Raw genomic sequence first — 15,392 nt, forward strand, 5'->3', positions numbered from 1 at the left:
TAACATTATCGGGGATACTGTTCCTGACGGCTTGTAGTCCATCTTTGTGTGGAATGTTGTTTTAGAGGGCTTCTACATCCATAGTGGCCAGGATGGTGAAAACACTATCTCCGTTGCCAAGTCTATTCAAGGGACACCATCATAGGACCTAATCACATCAGCCACACCATTAGAGGCTCGTTCACCTGCACATCTACCAATGTGATATATGCCATCATGTGCCAGCAATGCCCTTATGCCATGTACATTGGCCAGACCGGACAGTCTCAACAAAAGAATAAATGGACACAAATCAGACGTCAAGAATTATAACATTCAAAAATCAATTGGAGAACACTTCAACCTCCCTGGTGACTCAATTACAGACGTCCAAGTCGCAGTTCTCCAACAAAAAAAAAAACTTAAGACAGACTTCAAGGAGAAACTGCAGACTGGAATTAATTTGCAAACTGGACACCATTAAATTAAACTTGAATAAAGACTGGGAGTGGATGGGTCATTACATAAAATAAAAACTATTTCCCCATGCTAATTTCCCCCCTGCTGTTACTCACACCTTCTTGTCAACTGTTTGAAATGGGCCATCCTGATTATCACTACTAAATTTTTTTCTCCTGCTAATAGCCCACCTTAATCGATTAGTCTTGTTAGAGTTGGTGTGGCAATACCCATTTTTTCATGTCCTCTTGGTGTGTGTATATATATCTTCCTACTGTGTTTTCCACTGCATGCATCCGACAAAGTGGGTTTTAGCTCACTAAAGCTTATTTCCCAAATAAATTTTAGTTTCTAAGGTGCCACAAGTACGCCTTGTTCTCTTTTTCTTTGGGCAACTGAGTGCTTACCAAATACTTTTGATCAAGCAGAGAGATTTTTGATACCTAAAACCAAATAAAAACATAACAAATTTAGTATTTCATAGGCCCAGCTCATTAATAAATATAGATAGTGTTTTACTACCGTAGTGTCATCCAGATTAGAGATGACAATGTCTAAGTTAATGGAACAAAGTCCAACTGGATTTATAAAAGGAAGAAGCCCCTGAAATAATATAAGAAAACTCCTACATGTGCTGCAGCATTTTGCAAGCGCTAATAAAGAGGTCTGTGTTCTTACGATGAATGCAGAAAAGGCTTCTGACTTGGTTGAATGCCCTTTTTTATTGAGCATAGGTTTGGGGAATGCTTTCAAAGTAGATTTAAAATTTACAGAAATCCTATGACATGTATTTGGGGAAATGTCATAAAGACCAAGGCTATATCTTCAGACAAGGAAACAAGACATGGGTGTCACTTATTTGATTTGATTATTGAACATTTAGCACAAAAGACCTTAAGATCCTGAATTCAGGGAACTAAATATATTGGGAATAGAAAGTTTCATTATACACTAATCTTATTCTTTTGATAAAAAATATAAATAAAAGCTGGTCTGTATTACAGGAAATGGTTGAAACATATGGTACAGGAATATAGACTTAATTAGTCTAAATTAGAGATACTATGCCTCGGTTCCAGAAGATGTTAATAAACGCCTTCTGAAAGTAGTTGATAGTAAAATTAGATATTTAGGCATTAATATAACACCTGAAGTAGGGGAGCTGTTTAATTTAAATGTTGAGCCATTAATGAAAATTATTTACCGTGATGTGAGAAGGTTAACATACCTATGTTTGACTTTGATAGGTAGAATTCATGTACTTAAAATGAATGTCTTCCCCAGGGTCTTTTTCTATAGTTCTCTTTACACCCCCTGAAAATTTCTTCAAGACATTTAATGTGGTCACTTGGGAACACAAGAATCAAAATGGAATGGCTGGAATCTCCAGTTGAAAGGGGAGGTTAGGTGCTACCAAACTTCAGTGATACTGTAGGTAGCAAAGATTAGACCAGTACTGGAATGGATCTCTAACAGAGGCGCCTTCCTCATGCATACAGATAGAACAGAAATTGCCAAACTCAATATCATTGTGTAATTATGTACCGGACTTGTATCCCAAAATTCTAGCATCCATGAAACATCACCTACTACTAAAAAGTTTAGTGCTTTTAAACCCAGGTTGAATCAGTTTTTAGATGTTGGGGCAAATTTGCCCCAACAAATAGAAGACTTGCTTTAGGGGGGTGGGCAACCCTTAAACAGATATCTGATATATTAAAAAAAAAAGAAGAGTGCACAATTTGAGTTTGCATGATGGTTTACTTTATTAAAAATCACTTTCAGAGAAGAAAGGAGCCAACAAAGCAATTTGTATTAGAAAATGCTACGTAAGGTCTCAGAGTTTCATCACTTAAGATTGTCTAGAATATATAATCTCATGACTGTTTTTAAAGACGAAATTACACAAAGCTATTAAGTTATGAAGTGCACACTGTAAATATGAAATAACAGCAAAAGAATGGAATGAAATAATGTAATGGTAAATATTGGCTCTAAGACTAACCAAATTCAGTACTATTCAGTTTATAGCAGGGATAGTCACTTGGTGGATCACAGGACAAATCCAGACTGCCAGACGCTTTTGAATGAGCCCCAGAATATTTATTTATTTACTATCATTTTTATTTTTCTCTAGTCTGGACCTTGACTAGACCTTGACGAAGAAATTTGGACCTTGACAAAAAATAGACTACCCCTCATTTATAGAATGTAGGTTTCTCCAGCTCAGTATTATTTATTTTATTATATAGTGCCAGATGTCTGTCTGAAATGTAAAACAGTCGGCCTTCTTTCATATATATGATATGGTACTGCTGGATGGTAAAACATTTTTGGAAAACCATCATGAAATAAAAAAAACAACACAAATCAGTGATGGAACTTGAATTGGACTTACAAGACGTGTTGAGAGTTAGCCTGTTAAAAAGATTCAAACCAGGAATAAGGAAGCTGTGCTTGCTATTAGCTTTTTTTTTTTTGCTAATAAGTTTAGATGTCATGTTTTACCTACAGTAGGAATCCTGGGTCCAGGATTCCTACTGTAGATAACTGGAATAAAATATTAATAAACTATCCTATACTAAAAATCTTTTTTTGAGCATAGTGCTAGATGGATTTCACCAAGGAAATAGTACAGCTTTCACAGGAAAACATAATAGAAATATTGAAATCACTGAGATGCTTTGTAAGAAACATAATTCTATATTTAGACAAGAAGACTATTCAGAGGATAATTGAATTACTCCCTCACACACACCTTAACTTTTCTTTCTGTTCTCCTGAGACTTCCCCTTCGACTCCAGAAAACGTTTTCTAAAAAAGAAAACAAAGTTAATATGAATGGTTTATGTATTACTGACCACCCTCCCAGTGTGTTGTTTTAAAAAGAATGTTGATATAACATATGGTAAATATACATGTTGCTTAATATTAATTCTATATTAAGATATGTACCTATACGTGTCAAGACAATGTCATCGTAATGTCTTGTTGTAAATGACCCAAAATATCAATACATAAAATTTCTCCTTAACTAAAAAAAAATCTTTAAAAAGAACAAAATGTCCTGTTATTGGGTTGTTCCTAGGTATCATCTCACTCAAACTTTACCATTGGCATAGAAGCCATCCCAGAAGGAGTCGAAGCACAGGCACATATTGTGCTTAGAAGCATGGTTGATTATGCTGTTTTGGTTACTGCGCATCTAGCAACTATTTGGGGATCTATACCCCTTTTGGCAACAACCTTTTGTCCTTCCTTGGGGTATGAAGTGAAAATTACTTTGACCAAACTGGTCCTGGAAAGAGTGGATCAAAGATGCACCCTCTAATTCTGTTGCATTCCTATCATTTTTTCCCTCTCTCACAAGACAATGCTAAGTGAATAAATTGCATCCTTCCTCTACATGGCTGTCATAAACAGATGGTTAAGGGTTAATGTCTCTTTTACCTGTAAAGGGTTAAGAAGCTCAGTAAACCTGGCTGACACCTGACCAGAGGACCAATAGGGGGACAAGATACTTTCAAATCTTGGTGGAGGGAAGTCTTTGTTCTTTTTGTTGATCGTTTTCACCCTCGGGACTTGAGAGGGACAGGACATCATTCCAGGCTTCCCAATCTTTTCTGAATCAGTCCTTTCATGTTTCAAAATTATAAAGTAATAGCCAGGCAAGGGCAGATTATCTGGTTGTTTTCTCAACTTGTTAAAAGTTTCTTTTGCCTGCGAAGGATTATTTACCTCTGTTTGCCTGTAACTTTGCATCTAAGGGCTGGGACGGGTCCCTTCCTGGCTCTATATGAATCTGAGTACCCTGTAAAGCATTTTCCATCCTTGATTTACAAGACTATAATTTTTACCTTTCTCTTTCTTTAATTAAAGCTTTCTTTTAAACCTGCATGGATTTTCCTGTTTAAGATCACCGGATTGCGGGGGGGGGGAAGGAGGGGGTGGTTAATTCCTCTTTGTTTTAAGATCCAAGGAGTTTGGATCTGTGTGAAGCCTCTCATGGCAACCCAGGGAGGGGAAAGTCTGGGGGGGAAAGGAGAGGGATGGTTAATTTCTCCTTGTTTTAAGACCCAAGGGGTTTGGGTCTGGGTTCCCCAGGGAAGGTTATGGGGGAACAAAAAGTGAGCCAGACACTAAATTCTGGCTAGTGGCAGTGTACCAGACCTAAGCTAGAGATTAAGCTTAGAAGTCTTCATGCAGGTCTCCACTTCTTGTACTCTAAAGTTCAAAGTGGGGGAAAAAAACCTTGACAATGGCATAATAGAGATGGTCCCTAATATGTTAATGGAAGAGAAGTTCATTGTCATTACTTCCTATTACCGAGACAGGGTAGAGGTTTCATCCCATTGTGGACTTCAGATGACTCAACAAATTTGTCATGCCTCAGAAATTCTGCTTGGTGACAACCCCTTCATAATCCAGTGCCTTCTACAGCAGTGTTTTTCAGCTTTTCAAGATTACTGTACCCCTTCCAGGAGTCTGTCTTGTGTACCCCAAGGCTACACCTCACTTTAAACTGTTTTCTGTATTTTTGTGTCTGATGTTGTAAAGTGTCACAACACACTATTACTGAAAAATTGCATACTTTCTCATTTTTACTATATAAAATAAATAAATTGGAATATAAATATTGTACGTATGTTTCAATCTGTAGAGCAGTATAAACAAGTTGTATGAAATTTTAATTTGTACTGACTTGGCTAATGCTTTTTATGTATCTTGTAAAACTCAGCAAATATTTGGATGAGTTAATGTACCTCCTGGAAGACCTTGGCATACCCTCTCCTGGTTGAGAACCACTAGTCTCCAGGATTGGTTTCTGGCTCCCAACCAGAAGGACCCATTTAAATTTAGTAATCCAGGAAGCTCATGGAAAGTATCCTCAATTCACTGTAGTTGATCAACAGTATCAGCTGCCCATGGTCTTCAGTGTCTAGCAGTGGTGGTAACTATTTTGAGAGTGGGCTCTTGTACTCACCTTGGCTAATATGGGATAAGTCACTTCAGGGCTTGAAGAACCCTGAGGACAGTCTGATGATTATTTTACTCATTCAGACCAAGAATTACTCTAAAAAAATGTCCATCTTGCTACTGGCTGAGACACTAGAGTTGATGGGGCAGTCCTGCAGTATAGATCAGTGAAAGCTTATTTTCTGCCGAACCAATGCTAAACTGTGGTTAGACGAGATGGGCTTGTGAGCTTATGTAGGTTTACTTACATCCTCAGTAAGGATGGCTAAGGACTGTATACTGACCTTGTTGGGATGACATCAACCATCATCTGTGGAACAATGGCATCAGTTTAGTATGTTGATGAACAGAACTTTGCCAAGGCTGCAAAGGTGTCCCATTCTAGACATTGCTGCCTACAGTACTACTCATGGATTCCTCCACTTGGCAATGGGGAGATCACCTGGGCTAGATACTAACTTAAGTGCTCTGGACTCGAGGGGAGTCCAGCCTTACTGCTTTGCAGGCACAAAGATCAATTTGCTTGACCTGTGAGGCATGCCTACCTTAACGTAGGTATTTCTCTCTCAAAATGCTCACAAATACTACCCTCTACCTTGTATGTCATTTCTCATTATGGTTGGTTGAATTCTTCTTGTGTCATAGATTCTGAGGCCAGAAGGGATCATTATGATCATCTAGTCTGACCTCCTGTATAGCACAGGCCATAGAAATTTCCCAGAATAATTCCTAGAGCATATATTTTACAAAACCATCCAATCTTGATTTAAAAATTCAGCCGTTGAGAAGCCACCACAGTCCTTGATAACTGGAAAAATTTACCGTCATTAAAAATTTACACCTTATTTCCAGTCTGAATTTGTCTAGCTTCAACTTACAGCCAACTTAGTACAACAATTTAATTGTTACAGGTTTGTCTCTAGATTGAAGAGCCCATTAAATATGTTTCCCATGTAGGTACTTATAGGCTGAAATCAAGTCACCCATTAACCTTCTCTTTTTGAGCTAAATAGATTGAGCTCTGAGTCTGTAGCTATAAGACAAGGGAAACATTCAGATCAGTGTCTTGAACTGAAAGTGCAGTGCTCAACATAAGTGATCCCGGAAGGAAACCATCTTTGGATTTCCTTTCCAGAGGGGAGGAAATTGTTGGGTAGATCTGTGTGCCATCGTTGGAACAAGAAGTAATACCAGTTTTTCTCTGGGGGGCGGGGAATCATGGCTGACAGTTGTCCAACTTGTGAACAGTCTCAAATCTCCTTATGCGTTTCTTCCAATCCCTTTCACACCCAGACTGATAAGTGTAGGCAGAAGAGGAACACTGTTAAGCAGCCCCAGCCAGGGCAAAGCACTTGGTGATCAGGCCAAGGATTTGTTACTGGATCTGTAAGTCCCACTGCCTGGCATTCTAGATCTAATGTCACAGAGCCGAAGCTGGATTTTCCATTCTGTGTCTCTGTATTTGACAGCTCGAATGTGGACAACCAAAACAGAAGATAATGAAAAGGAAAGCAGAAAATCTTTTGCTGTGAAGCAGTTTTCTGTACAGCCACGATAAAACAGAAATGATCTCTTTAAATCCATCCTTTTAATTATATTCTTCTGTATTTCAAGCAGCGAAATCTTTCCTCTGTTCAGTGAGTTCAACTTGCTAGTCAACTTTCAACTCCCTAGTGCTAAATTGTTTTCTCACCTCTTCATTATTACTAAAATGATTACTCCATATGCTTTGCCTTTGAGTCACCACCATCTTTAGTTATCAATATGGTGCTCACATGTCTCACCAGATTACTTTCTCATGTCCATTGCATCAGCCTAGTGGCAGAGATGCAGATGCTACTGGCTGACCCATTTTACATTATGCTTCATAGGACTGTGCTGGTGCTTCACTCTTACTCCCAAATTCCTATCCTAAGTGATTTCTGGCTTCCAGTGAATCCAGTCAGCCTATCTGTGTTTTTTCCTAAGCCCCACTTACATCCCTTGTTGAGTATGGGTTCTATACACAAAATGTCAAAAAGGGTGGGAAATCTTCCCCAGCCTAGTGGTCCAACCCAGATTAATATTGCAAGTGTAGCTTTGGCTGTCTACCCTCCACAGTTCCAAATATTCTAATTGCTTTAGAATGTAGAAGAGATGTACTTGGTTTTGAGAATAAACACTGTACATTATCTGCAAATCATAGACTTTAAATAAAAGTTTGAGCAAAATATTTCCATAAAGTTAGGTGGCTAAAGGAGAAATTTTCATTTTGCAAAGCAATATCATAGGTATGTAAGCAATGACGTTTGGATATTTTAAAATATGCAGATTAAATAACTGTAGGGAACCTGGATGTGACCTGGGTTGTTTTATCTTGAGTTCCTTGTTTTCAAACATGAAGCTGACTGTACAAAAGTATATGCATACACTATTTCAGTGGCAGTAACCTTTTTTCATTTTATGAAAAATTTTTGAGTTTACTAATGCTTTACACACAATCCATGTACATTTACTCGAGGTCCAGGAGAAATTAGTATATGGTTCTCGAGACACAAGATTTTTCTTGAATAGTCAGTGTCAAATGTAAAGTTAACTAATGACATTATTGTATTGGAAATATTCTGTTTTTAGAAAGCTACCATTACTCTTCATCTTTTAAAATGCAAGCAGTTACTTTTAAGTTTGTTGTAGTGCTGTGTTGAGGCTTTTCAGCTTCTTGTGAAGGCTTAGAAAAATGCCTTATTTGACAACCCTGGAAACTAAAACTCATCCACAAAGCTGGTAAACTACTGGCAGAACCAGTGCCAGCTTCTTCCCTCCTGCCTTCCCATGTATTCCAGCTCTAACCTCATGGGGCCATCTCTAGCGATAAATTTGTGTTCATTAAGCCATTTGACCTCCCTGAAACTGCCTACAAGGTTGCCAGTTGTAACTGTGTTCTAAAATATTTTTCTGTACATGAAATTGCAGTCCTAGGATTCGGTGCTATACTCACATCTGTTCTTATTTTAATACATCAGTTTAACCATAGAGGTTCTTCTGGAGTATTATGACTGATAACTAGAGCTTGTTTTTGCTTGAGCTTTCCAGGATTTTAGCAGCTCATGTTTCTTTTCAGTGTGAACAGCATGTACTGCCATGACTAATTTAATTCATTCTGGCTGATGTGCAAACACACTTTGTTGATAAGTATAAACACTTGTATGTTGTTTCTTATTGAACATTGCCAGGTGACACATCAGATATAATAACGGTACTTTTGGTTTATTATGGTTATAGTTCAGCTCATAGAGCTGCTACATGAAGAGTAGAAAAGACTTCTTCTCTTGCCCCTTCCCCACTGTTGAGCGAGGAGAAGGGTGTTTGGACAGTGCTTTAGCTGATCTGAACAAAGCAGGGAAAACTTGACCTTGTTCCTATTTAGTTCAGAAAATTCATCGCATATAATTCTGTGGGTTCTGTTCCTCGATTTCCAATTGACTGACTGTGGTAAGTGAGGGACACTTAGAGGGAAACTGTCATTAAATTTGATCTCAAATTTAGACTTTTATTTAAAAACTTTTACAAAATCCAAGATTAATAAGAAAAAATAACAATACTGTTTTAAAAACAGATCAAAATTCCTGTTAGGTTTTTCAACTCAAACAATCCAAACTTATGCTAGCGTGTGAGAAGATAAAAATGAAATGGGAAACAGTGAAATTCATTAGTCTACCCTACCTAAACTATGGTCTATGAAAAGTAGATTAATTTTATTTTTAAAATTACCAGTTTCATTAATTTATGGTGATTTCTGTAAAATAGGTAAGAACACTTTAAAAAACCCACCCAAAATAAGCAAATAAAAAAGCTATTCTTGTTCTGACAGTGCACATATAACTTCTGTGCCTTGTTTAACTTTAAAATGAGTGTACTGTCCACCTCTAGAGGATGTGATGAAACAGGTTTGAAAGGCTTCAAGAATTTTGATTGTACCACATTATAAAAACATGACGGTCTAACATTGACACTCCCTTAAATCAGTGTAAGTATCAAATTTAGCCCAAAGTATTCTTATCTTCATGCTGCTATCTGAAACTTTAGTAACATTGTAGAGGATTATATTGCAAAATGATCATTAGCGTTTTAGCACTGGAAAAAACATTCAATCTATTTTTAGAGATTGACTGTTTAAGTGATGCTGGTTCAAGTAATTAGAAAATAATGTCCTTCTTCCCTTTCTGCGTGCCCAAAGTACTAATTGGAACTCCTTATGCAATGCGGTAATGGCTAATAATGGTTATTTCAATCCATTTTGGAATTTGTTTTTTAATTGCACTGGTGGAATGAGGACAATCAATGGGACACAGTAATACCAGGGTACAAAATATAACAGAAGGACAGATTAGGTTGTACTGGTGGGGGAGTGGCACTGTATGTGAAAGAAAGCGTAGAGTCAAATGAAGTTAACATCTTAAATGAACCAAACTGTACCATAAAATCTCTGGATAGTAATTCCGTGCTCTAATGAGAATATAACAATAGGGATCTATTATCGACTGCTTGTCAAAGATAGTGATAGTACGGATGAAATGCGAAGGGAGATTAGAGAGGCTATAAAAATAAACTCTATAATAATGGGAGATTTCAGCTATCCCCATAGTGATTGGATACATGTCACCTCAGAATGGAATGCATAGAGAAAGTTTCTTGACACCTTAAATGACTGTTTCTTGGAGTAGAAACCCACAAGTGGAAAGGCAGTTCTTGATTTAGTCCTAAGTGGAGCACAAGATCTGGTTCAAGAGGTGAGTATAGCTGAACTGGTGACGATAAAATAATAAAATGTAACCTCCTGGTGATGGGGTGAGGGACACCGAAGCAGGCCGCCATGGTAGCATTTAATTTCAGTAAGGAAAACTATACAAGAATTAGCGTGTTAGTTTAAAAAAAAATTAAAAGGTACAGATCCGGAAGTGAAATCCTTTCAAGTTGCTTGGAAACTTTTTAAAGGCACCATAAGTGTCTCTAAATGTATACCCCAAATTAAAAAACATAATTAGAGGACCAAAAAAGTGCCATTGTGGCTAAACAACAAAATAAAAGAAGCAGTGGTGGGCAGAAAGGCATCCTTTAAAACGTATAAGTTAAATCCTATTGTGAAAAATGGAAAAGAGCATAAACTCAGGAAAGTGAAGTGTAAAGATATAATTAGGAAGGCCAAAAAAGAATATGAAGAACAGCTAGCCCAAGATTGTGGGGTGGGGAAGCAAGAAATTTAAGTACATCACAAGTAGGAAGGCTGCTAAACAACCCCTGGGGCCACCGGATGATGGAGATGCTAAAGGAGCACTTACGGAAGATTAGCCATTGCAGAGACACTAAATGCATCATTTGCATCAGTCTTCATGGCTAGGAGTGTGAGGGAGATTCCCAAACCTGAGCTGTTCTTTTTAGGTGACAAATCTGAGGAGCTGTCCCAGATTGAGGTGTCATTAGATGAGGTTTTGGAGCAAATTGATAAAATAAACAGTAATAAATCACCAGGACCAGATGGTATTCTGAAGGAACTCAAATGTGAAATTGCAGAACTACTAACTGTAGTTTGTAACCTATCATTTAAATCGGCTTCTGTACCAAATGACTGAAGGATAGCTAATGTCAGACCAATTTTTTTTTTAAAAAAGGTTCCAGAGGTGATTCTGGCAACTATAGGCCAGTGAGCGTGAATTCAGTACCTGGCAAATTAGTTGAAACGATAGTAAATAACAGAATGATCAGACTCATATATGAACACGATTTGTTGGGCAAGAGTCAACATGGTTTTATAAACACAAATCATGCCTCACCAATTTATCAGAATTCTTTGAGGGGAGTCCAACATGTGGACAAAGGTTATCCAATGGATATAATGTACTTAAATTTTCAGAAAGCCTTTGTCACCAAAGGCTCTTAAGCAAAGTAAGTTTATCATGGGATAAGAGGGAAGGTCATCTCATGGATCAGCAACTAGTTAAAAGATAGGAAACAAGGATAATAATGAATTATCAGTTTTCAGAATGGAAAGAAGTAAATAGTGGTGTCCTCCAGGGGCCTGTGCTGAGACCAGTATTGTTCAACATATTCATAAATGATTTGGAAAAAGTGGTAAACAGTGAAGTAAAGTTTGCAGATGATACAAAACTACTAAAGGTAGTTAAATCCAAAGCAGACTGCAAAGAGTTACAAAGGGATCTCACAGGTGAAATTTAATGTTGATAAATGCAAAGCAGTGCATATCGGAAGACATCCGAACTATGCATATAAAATGATGGGATCTCAATTATCTGTTACCACTCAAGAAAGAGATCTTGCAGTCATTGCTGATAGTTCTCTGAAAACATCCGCTCAACGTGCAGTGGCAGTCAAAAAAGCTAACACAATTTTGGGAACCATTAGGAAAGGGATAGATAAATAAGAATGAAAATATTATATTACCTCTGTATAAATCCAGGTACATCCACATCTTGAATAGCACATGCACCTCAAAAAAGATATATTGGAATTGAAAAAGGAACATGAAAGGGTAATAAAAACTGTTAGGGGTATGGAACAGCTTCCATAGGAGGAGAGATTAATAAGACTGGGACTGTTCAGCTTGGAAAAGAGACCTTGAAGAGGGGAATATGAGAGGTCTGTAAAATTATGAATGGTGTGAAGAAAGTGAACAAATAAGTGTTATTTATTCCTTCAGATAACTTCATTGGGTGATCCCTGATTCTTGTGTTAACAGGCAGCAGGTTTAAAACAATCAAAAGGAAGTATTTTTTCACACAGCAGATAATCAGCCTGTGGAACTCTTTTTGCCCAGAGGATTTTGTGAAGGCCAAGACTATAACAGAGTTCAGGAAAGAGCTAGATAAATTCATGGAGGGCAGGTCCATCAGAGAATATTAGCCAGCCTGGGCAGGAATGCAAAACTCTGAAGTGTCCCTACCCTCTGTTGTCCAGAAACTGGGAATGAGTTTATCTGTTCTGTTAACTCGCTCTGAAACACCTGACATTGGTCACTGTAGGAAGACAGGATACTGGGCTGGATGGACCATTGGTCTGACCCAGTATGGCTGCTGTTGTGTTTGGTGTATCAGTGCAAGTGGATGAGTAAACTTTACAGAGAAGCCCATAAGGTATGTTTCTGGTAAATATTCTGTGTATATGATTACATTGGAAGTAATTATCATAACCATTTTTTTATTGAAATAGTTAACTAGACATCCTTCTGGTAAAAAATGTAAACCTAAAACACAGTAATACAAGGTTAAAAAAAATCTATATTGTTGACAAATGGCGCATTAATTACAAAATTATTTTTAGTATTCACTATACAGGCCTAAAACCTGCTGCCTTCACTTATACAAGTAGTCCTGTTGATGCTAGTGAGGCTACTTGTATGAGCAAGACATGCAGGGTTGGGCCCCATCACTGTGTCTCAAGAGATATTGTGGGGGATTAGCCTGAATTTCAAACTCAAAATTGCTTAGTTTGAAATTCATATGAAAACGTTTTTGTATTGTAAATATATTAAAATATCTTTGAAATAGTAGTAGCCAAAATACATTTATGTAAATTGCCTTTTCTCTTTTAAGGTTTTTGGATTCAAAACATAAAAACCATTACAAGATATACAATCTGTAAGTATACTTTTATATCTACACCTTTCAAAACAATGTTATAAACATAGCTCATGAGCGAAAATGATTTCTTTTTATGCTTGGACAGAATTGAATATACTGTTTTACAGATTTCTTAAAACAATTATTTCAAGAAAACTAATTGAGAGCACTCTTACTTCATTTAGTAAAGTGTAATGAAGAAATTACATGGAATGCTGGTATGAACTTTTGTTACTTGATCTACTTCAATTTGCATGGCATGGAGCCCATTTTAGATCCTGTAACCATGTGGCAAATTCAGAAGTAATTCACATCGTGGTTTCTGGTAATACATTAATGACATCTTCAGTGATGGAACTGCAAAATAGATATTTTCTGTTTTGAAATTTATTAAATAGCACTGTATCAGTAGTATACATTTTATTTAAACAGCTCTATTTTGCATCTACATGAACTCTTGCTATCCCCATGTGCAATTTTGAATAAGTCATTGCTTCTGTGGATGCTTCTGTGGATTGAGTAGTTATACATACGTTTATCTATGATCAAAATACTTTGTAGGATTTTAATAATTGTCTCCTCTGTTGTCTTTTTCCTTTTGTTTTAAACCTGATCCTGAGCTTTGTTTCTGCATTCTGAAATGTACAGTTATGTTACATTGATTTCAGCCGAAGTTTGCGAATATACATGTTTCAAAAATAAGATGCAGGAATAAGTAAAACTTAATAGGAGTTAAAATGAGGAGGATGTGGTAAGAGCCATTGTTCCCTTAATACAGAGAAAAAACAAGAGCCTTTGATATGTGTTTTTACTGTGCTGTTTTTAACTTGTCACTATTTGTGCCAGTTTCAAATGACACACTCGGTAATGAGCAGTTCAACACTCCCTGATCTTGTGACCAATATCGAGGCCACACGTCACTAAAAACTGAAGAAGCAGGAAGAAGTTAATTATCCTATTGCACATTTTTCCAGAAAAAAAACTGGCTCCTACAAACAGGATTTTGGGGGACAGAGGGGATGGAAGGATAAAAAAAAAAATCCTTCACTCAGTCTTGACCATTCTGGTTAGGGACCAGCAAATCTGCAGGTATCTGCTGTGTATCCACGGATGTGGATATCCACAGACCATTTTTGCAGATTGCAGCATGGATGTGGATATAAATTTTGTATCTACACAGAGCATTGCAGCACACACTCACCCAAACAGAGCGACTGTCACCCAGCCTGCAGGCTCCAGCTCAGCTCTCTGAATCAGTGTGTTGAACATTCTGGGAGTTGTAGTTTACTTCCTCTTTCTGAGGAAGCTGAGGACTACAACTCCAAGAAAGGCCTCCAGTGAGAAGTGGAGCTGGGGGGTTGGTTGGGGGCTTGACACAACCCTGTGTCACTGCTGCACAGTGACCTGGGGAACTGTTTAGAGCCCTGCAAATCTGCAGATATCTGTGGCTCGCAAATTGGATGCGGATACCTTTTGGTATCTGCGTATTTCGCTCTTTCCCTGCTTGGTTAACTCAAGACTGGTGCAGGTGACTTAATAATGTCCTCGAATCTCCAAATTTACTCTTTGGATGAGGCTTTCATGTGAAAAATGTGCCTAAAGAGGTTCTCTTTCTTCCCCCTTCCCCCCGCCCCCCAAGGGAAATTGATTGGGAACAGGTTCAGAATAAAATGACTCTACAGCCATGGTAAACATACTTTGTAAATGCCACTCATTTGTGTCGAGAATCCAGGAAATCCCTTAATTCTTACTACATGGACAGAATCTGTACAAATGCTTACATTCGGTAATCATAAATTTAAGTAGGATTATAAAAGGGATAATTCAGCACAGTGTTTGTCTCCGAGATAGGAAAAGGATCAAATGCTAGCTTTTGGACACCATTGAGGGGCACGTTAGTTATGGCATCTATGTATATCAGTCCCCAAGACATTCCTTCCCGTTGTAGTTACTAACTTTTAATTTAAAAATGAGCAAAGTTGTTGACAGTACTAATTTTCTGACATGAGTATTGAAAAAGTGAGCTGGGGTCCTGTGGAAAATTTGATCATGTAATTAGACTACCATAACAATGATATATGTGAACTTTTAGTGCTTGACTTTGCAACCTCAAAGTTGTTTTAATGTAGTTTGTTGTATGAAATCTCAAATAGTATCTACATTAGACAGATGCATCAATTTAACTTATGACTTCTAAACCATTTTAGTTAAATTGGTGTTCAAACTGTGCAGATAAAGCCTACTGTAATAATTTGGCATTTCACTTCCTAGAAAATATTTGTAAATTTAACTGGTTTCTTTTTTATTCATTCTTCCCTGTCCTTCACTCTTACTTTCTTGTATCAGACATCTTAAACCACTTGC

The 15,392-nt window shown here is 37.4% G+C and overlaps 1 protein-coding gene and 1 long non-coding RNA gene across 3 annotated transcripts in view; one reads left to right on the forward strand and one right to left on the reverse strand.

Moving 5' to 3' along the window:
* Positions 1-15,392, forward strand: part of PTEN (phosphatase and tensin homolog) — a 105,813-nt gene that overhangs the window by 37,143 nt on the left and 53,278 nt on the right. For both annotated transcript variants that reach the window (XM_075072683.1, XM_032770326.2), the window contains one exon: positions 13,002-13,046. In XM_075072683.1, coding sequence (XP_074928784.1) covers positions 13,002-13,046 — 45 coding nt within the window. The remainder of the gene's footprint in view (positions 1-13,001; positions 13,047-15,392) is intronic.
* LOC142047814 (uncharacterized) overlaps positions 1-15,392 on the reverse strand; it is a 498,924-nt gene that overhangs the window by 1,174 nt on the left and 482,358 nt on the right. Inside the window, exon 2 of the long non-coding RNA XR_012657070.1 lies at positions 186-549. This is a non-coding gene — a long non-coding RNA (uncharacterized LOC142047814). The remainder of the gene's footprint in view (positions 1-185; positions 550-15,392) is intronic.

The sequence above is a fragment of the Chelonoidis abingdonii genome, chromosome 15 (assembly GCF_003597395.2).
Source record: "Chelonoidis abingdonii isolate Lonesome George chromosome 15, CheloAbing_2.0, whole genome shotgun sequence".
NCBI lineage: Eukaryota > Metazoa > Chordata > Testudines > Testudinidae > Chelonoidis > Chelonoidis abingdonii.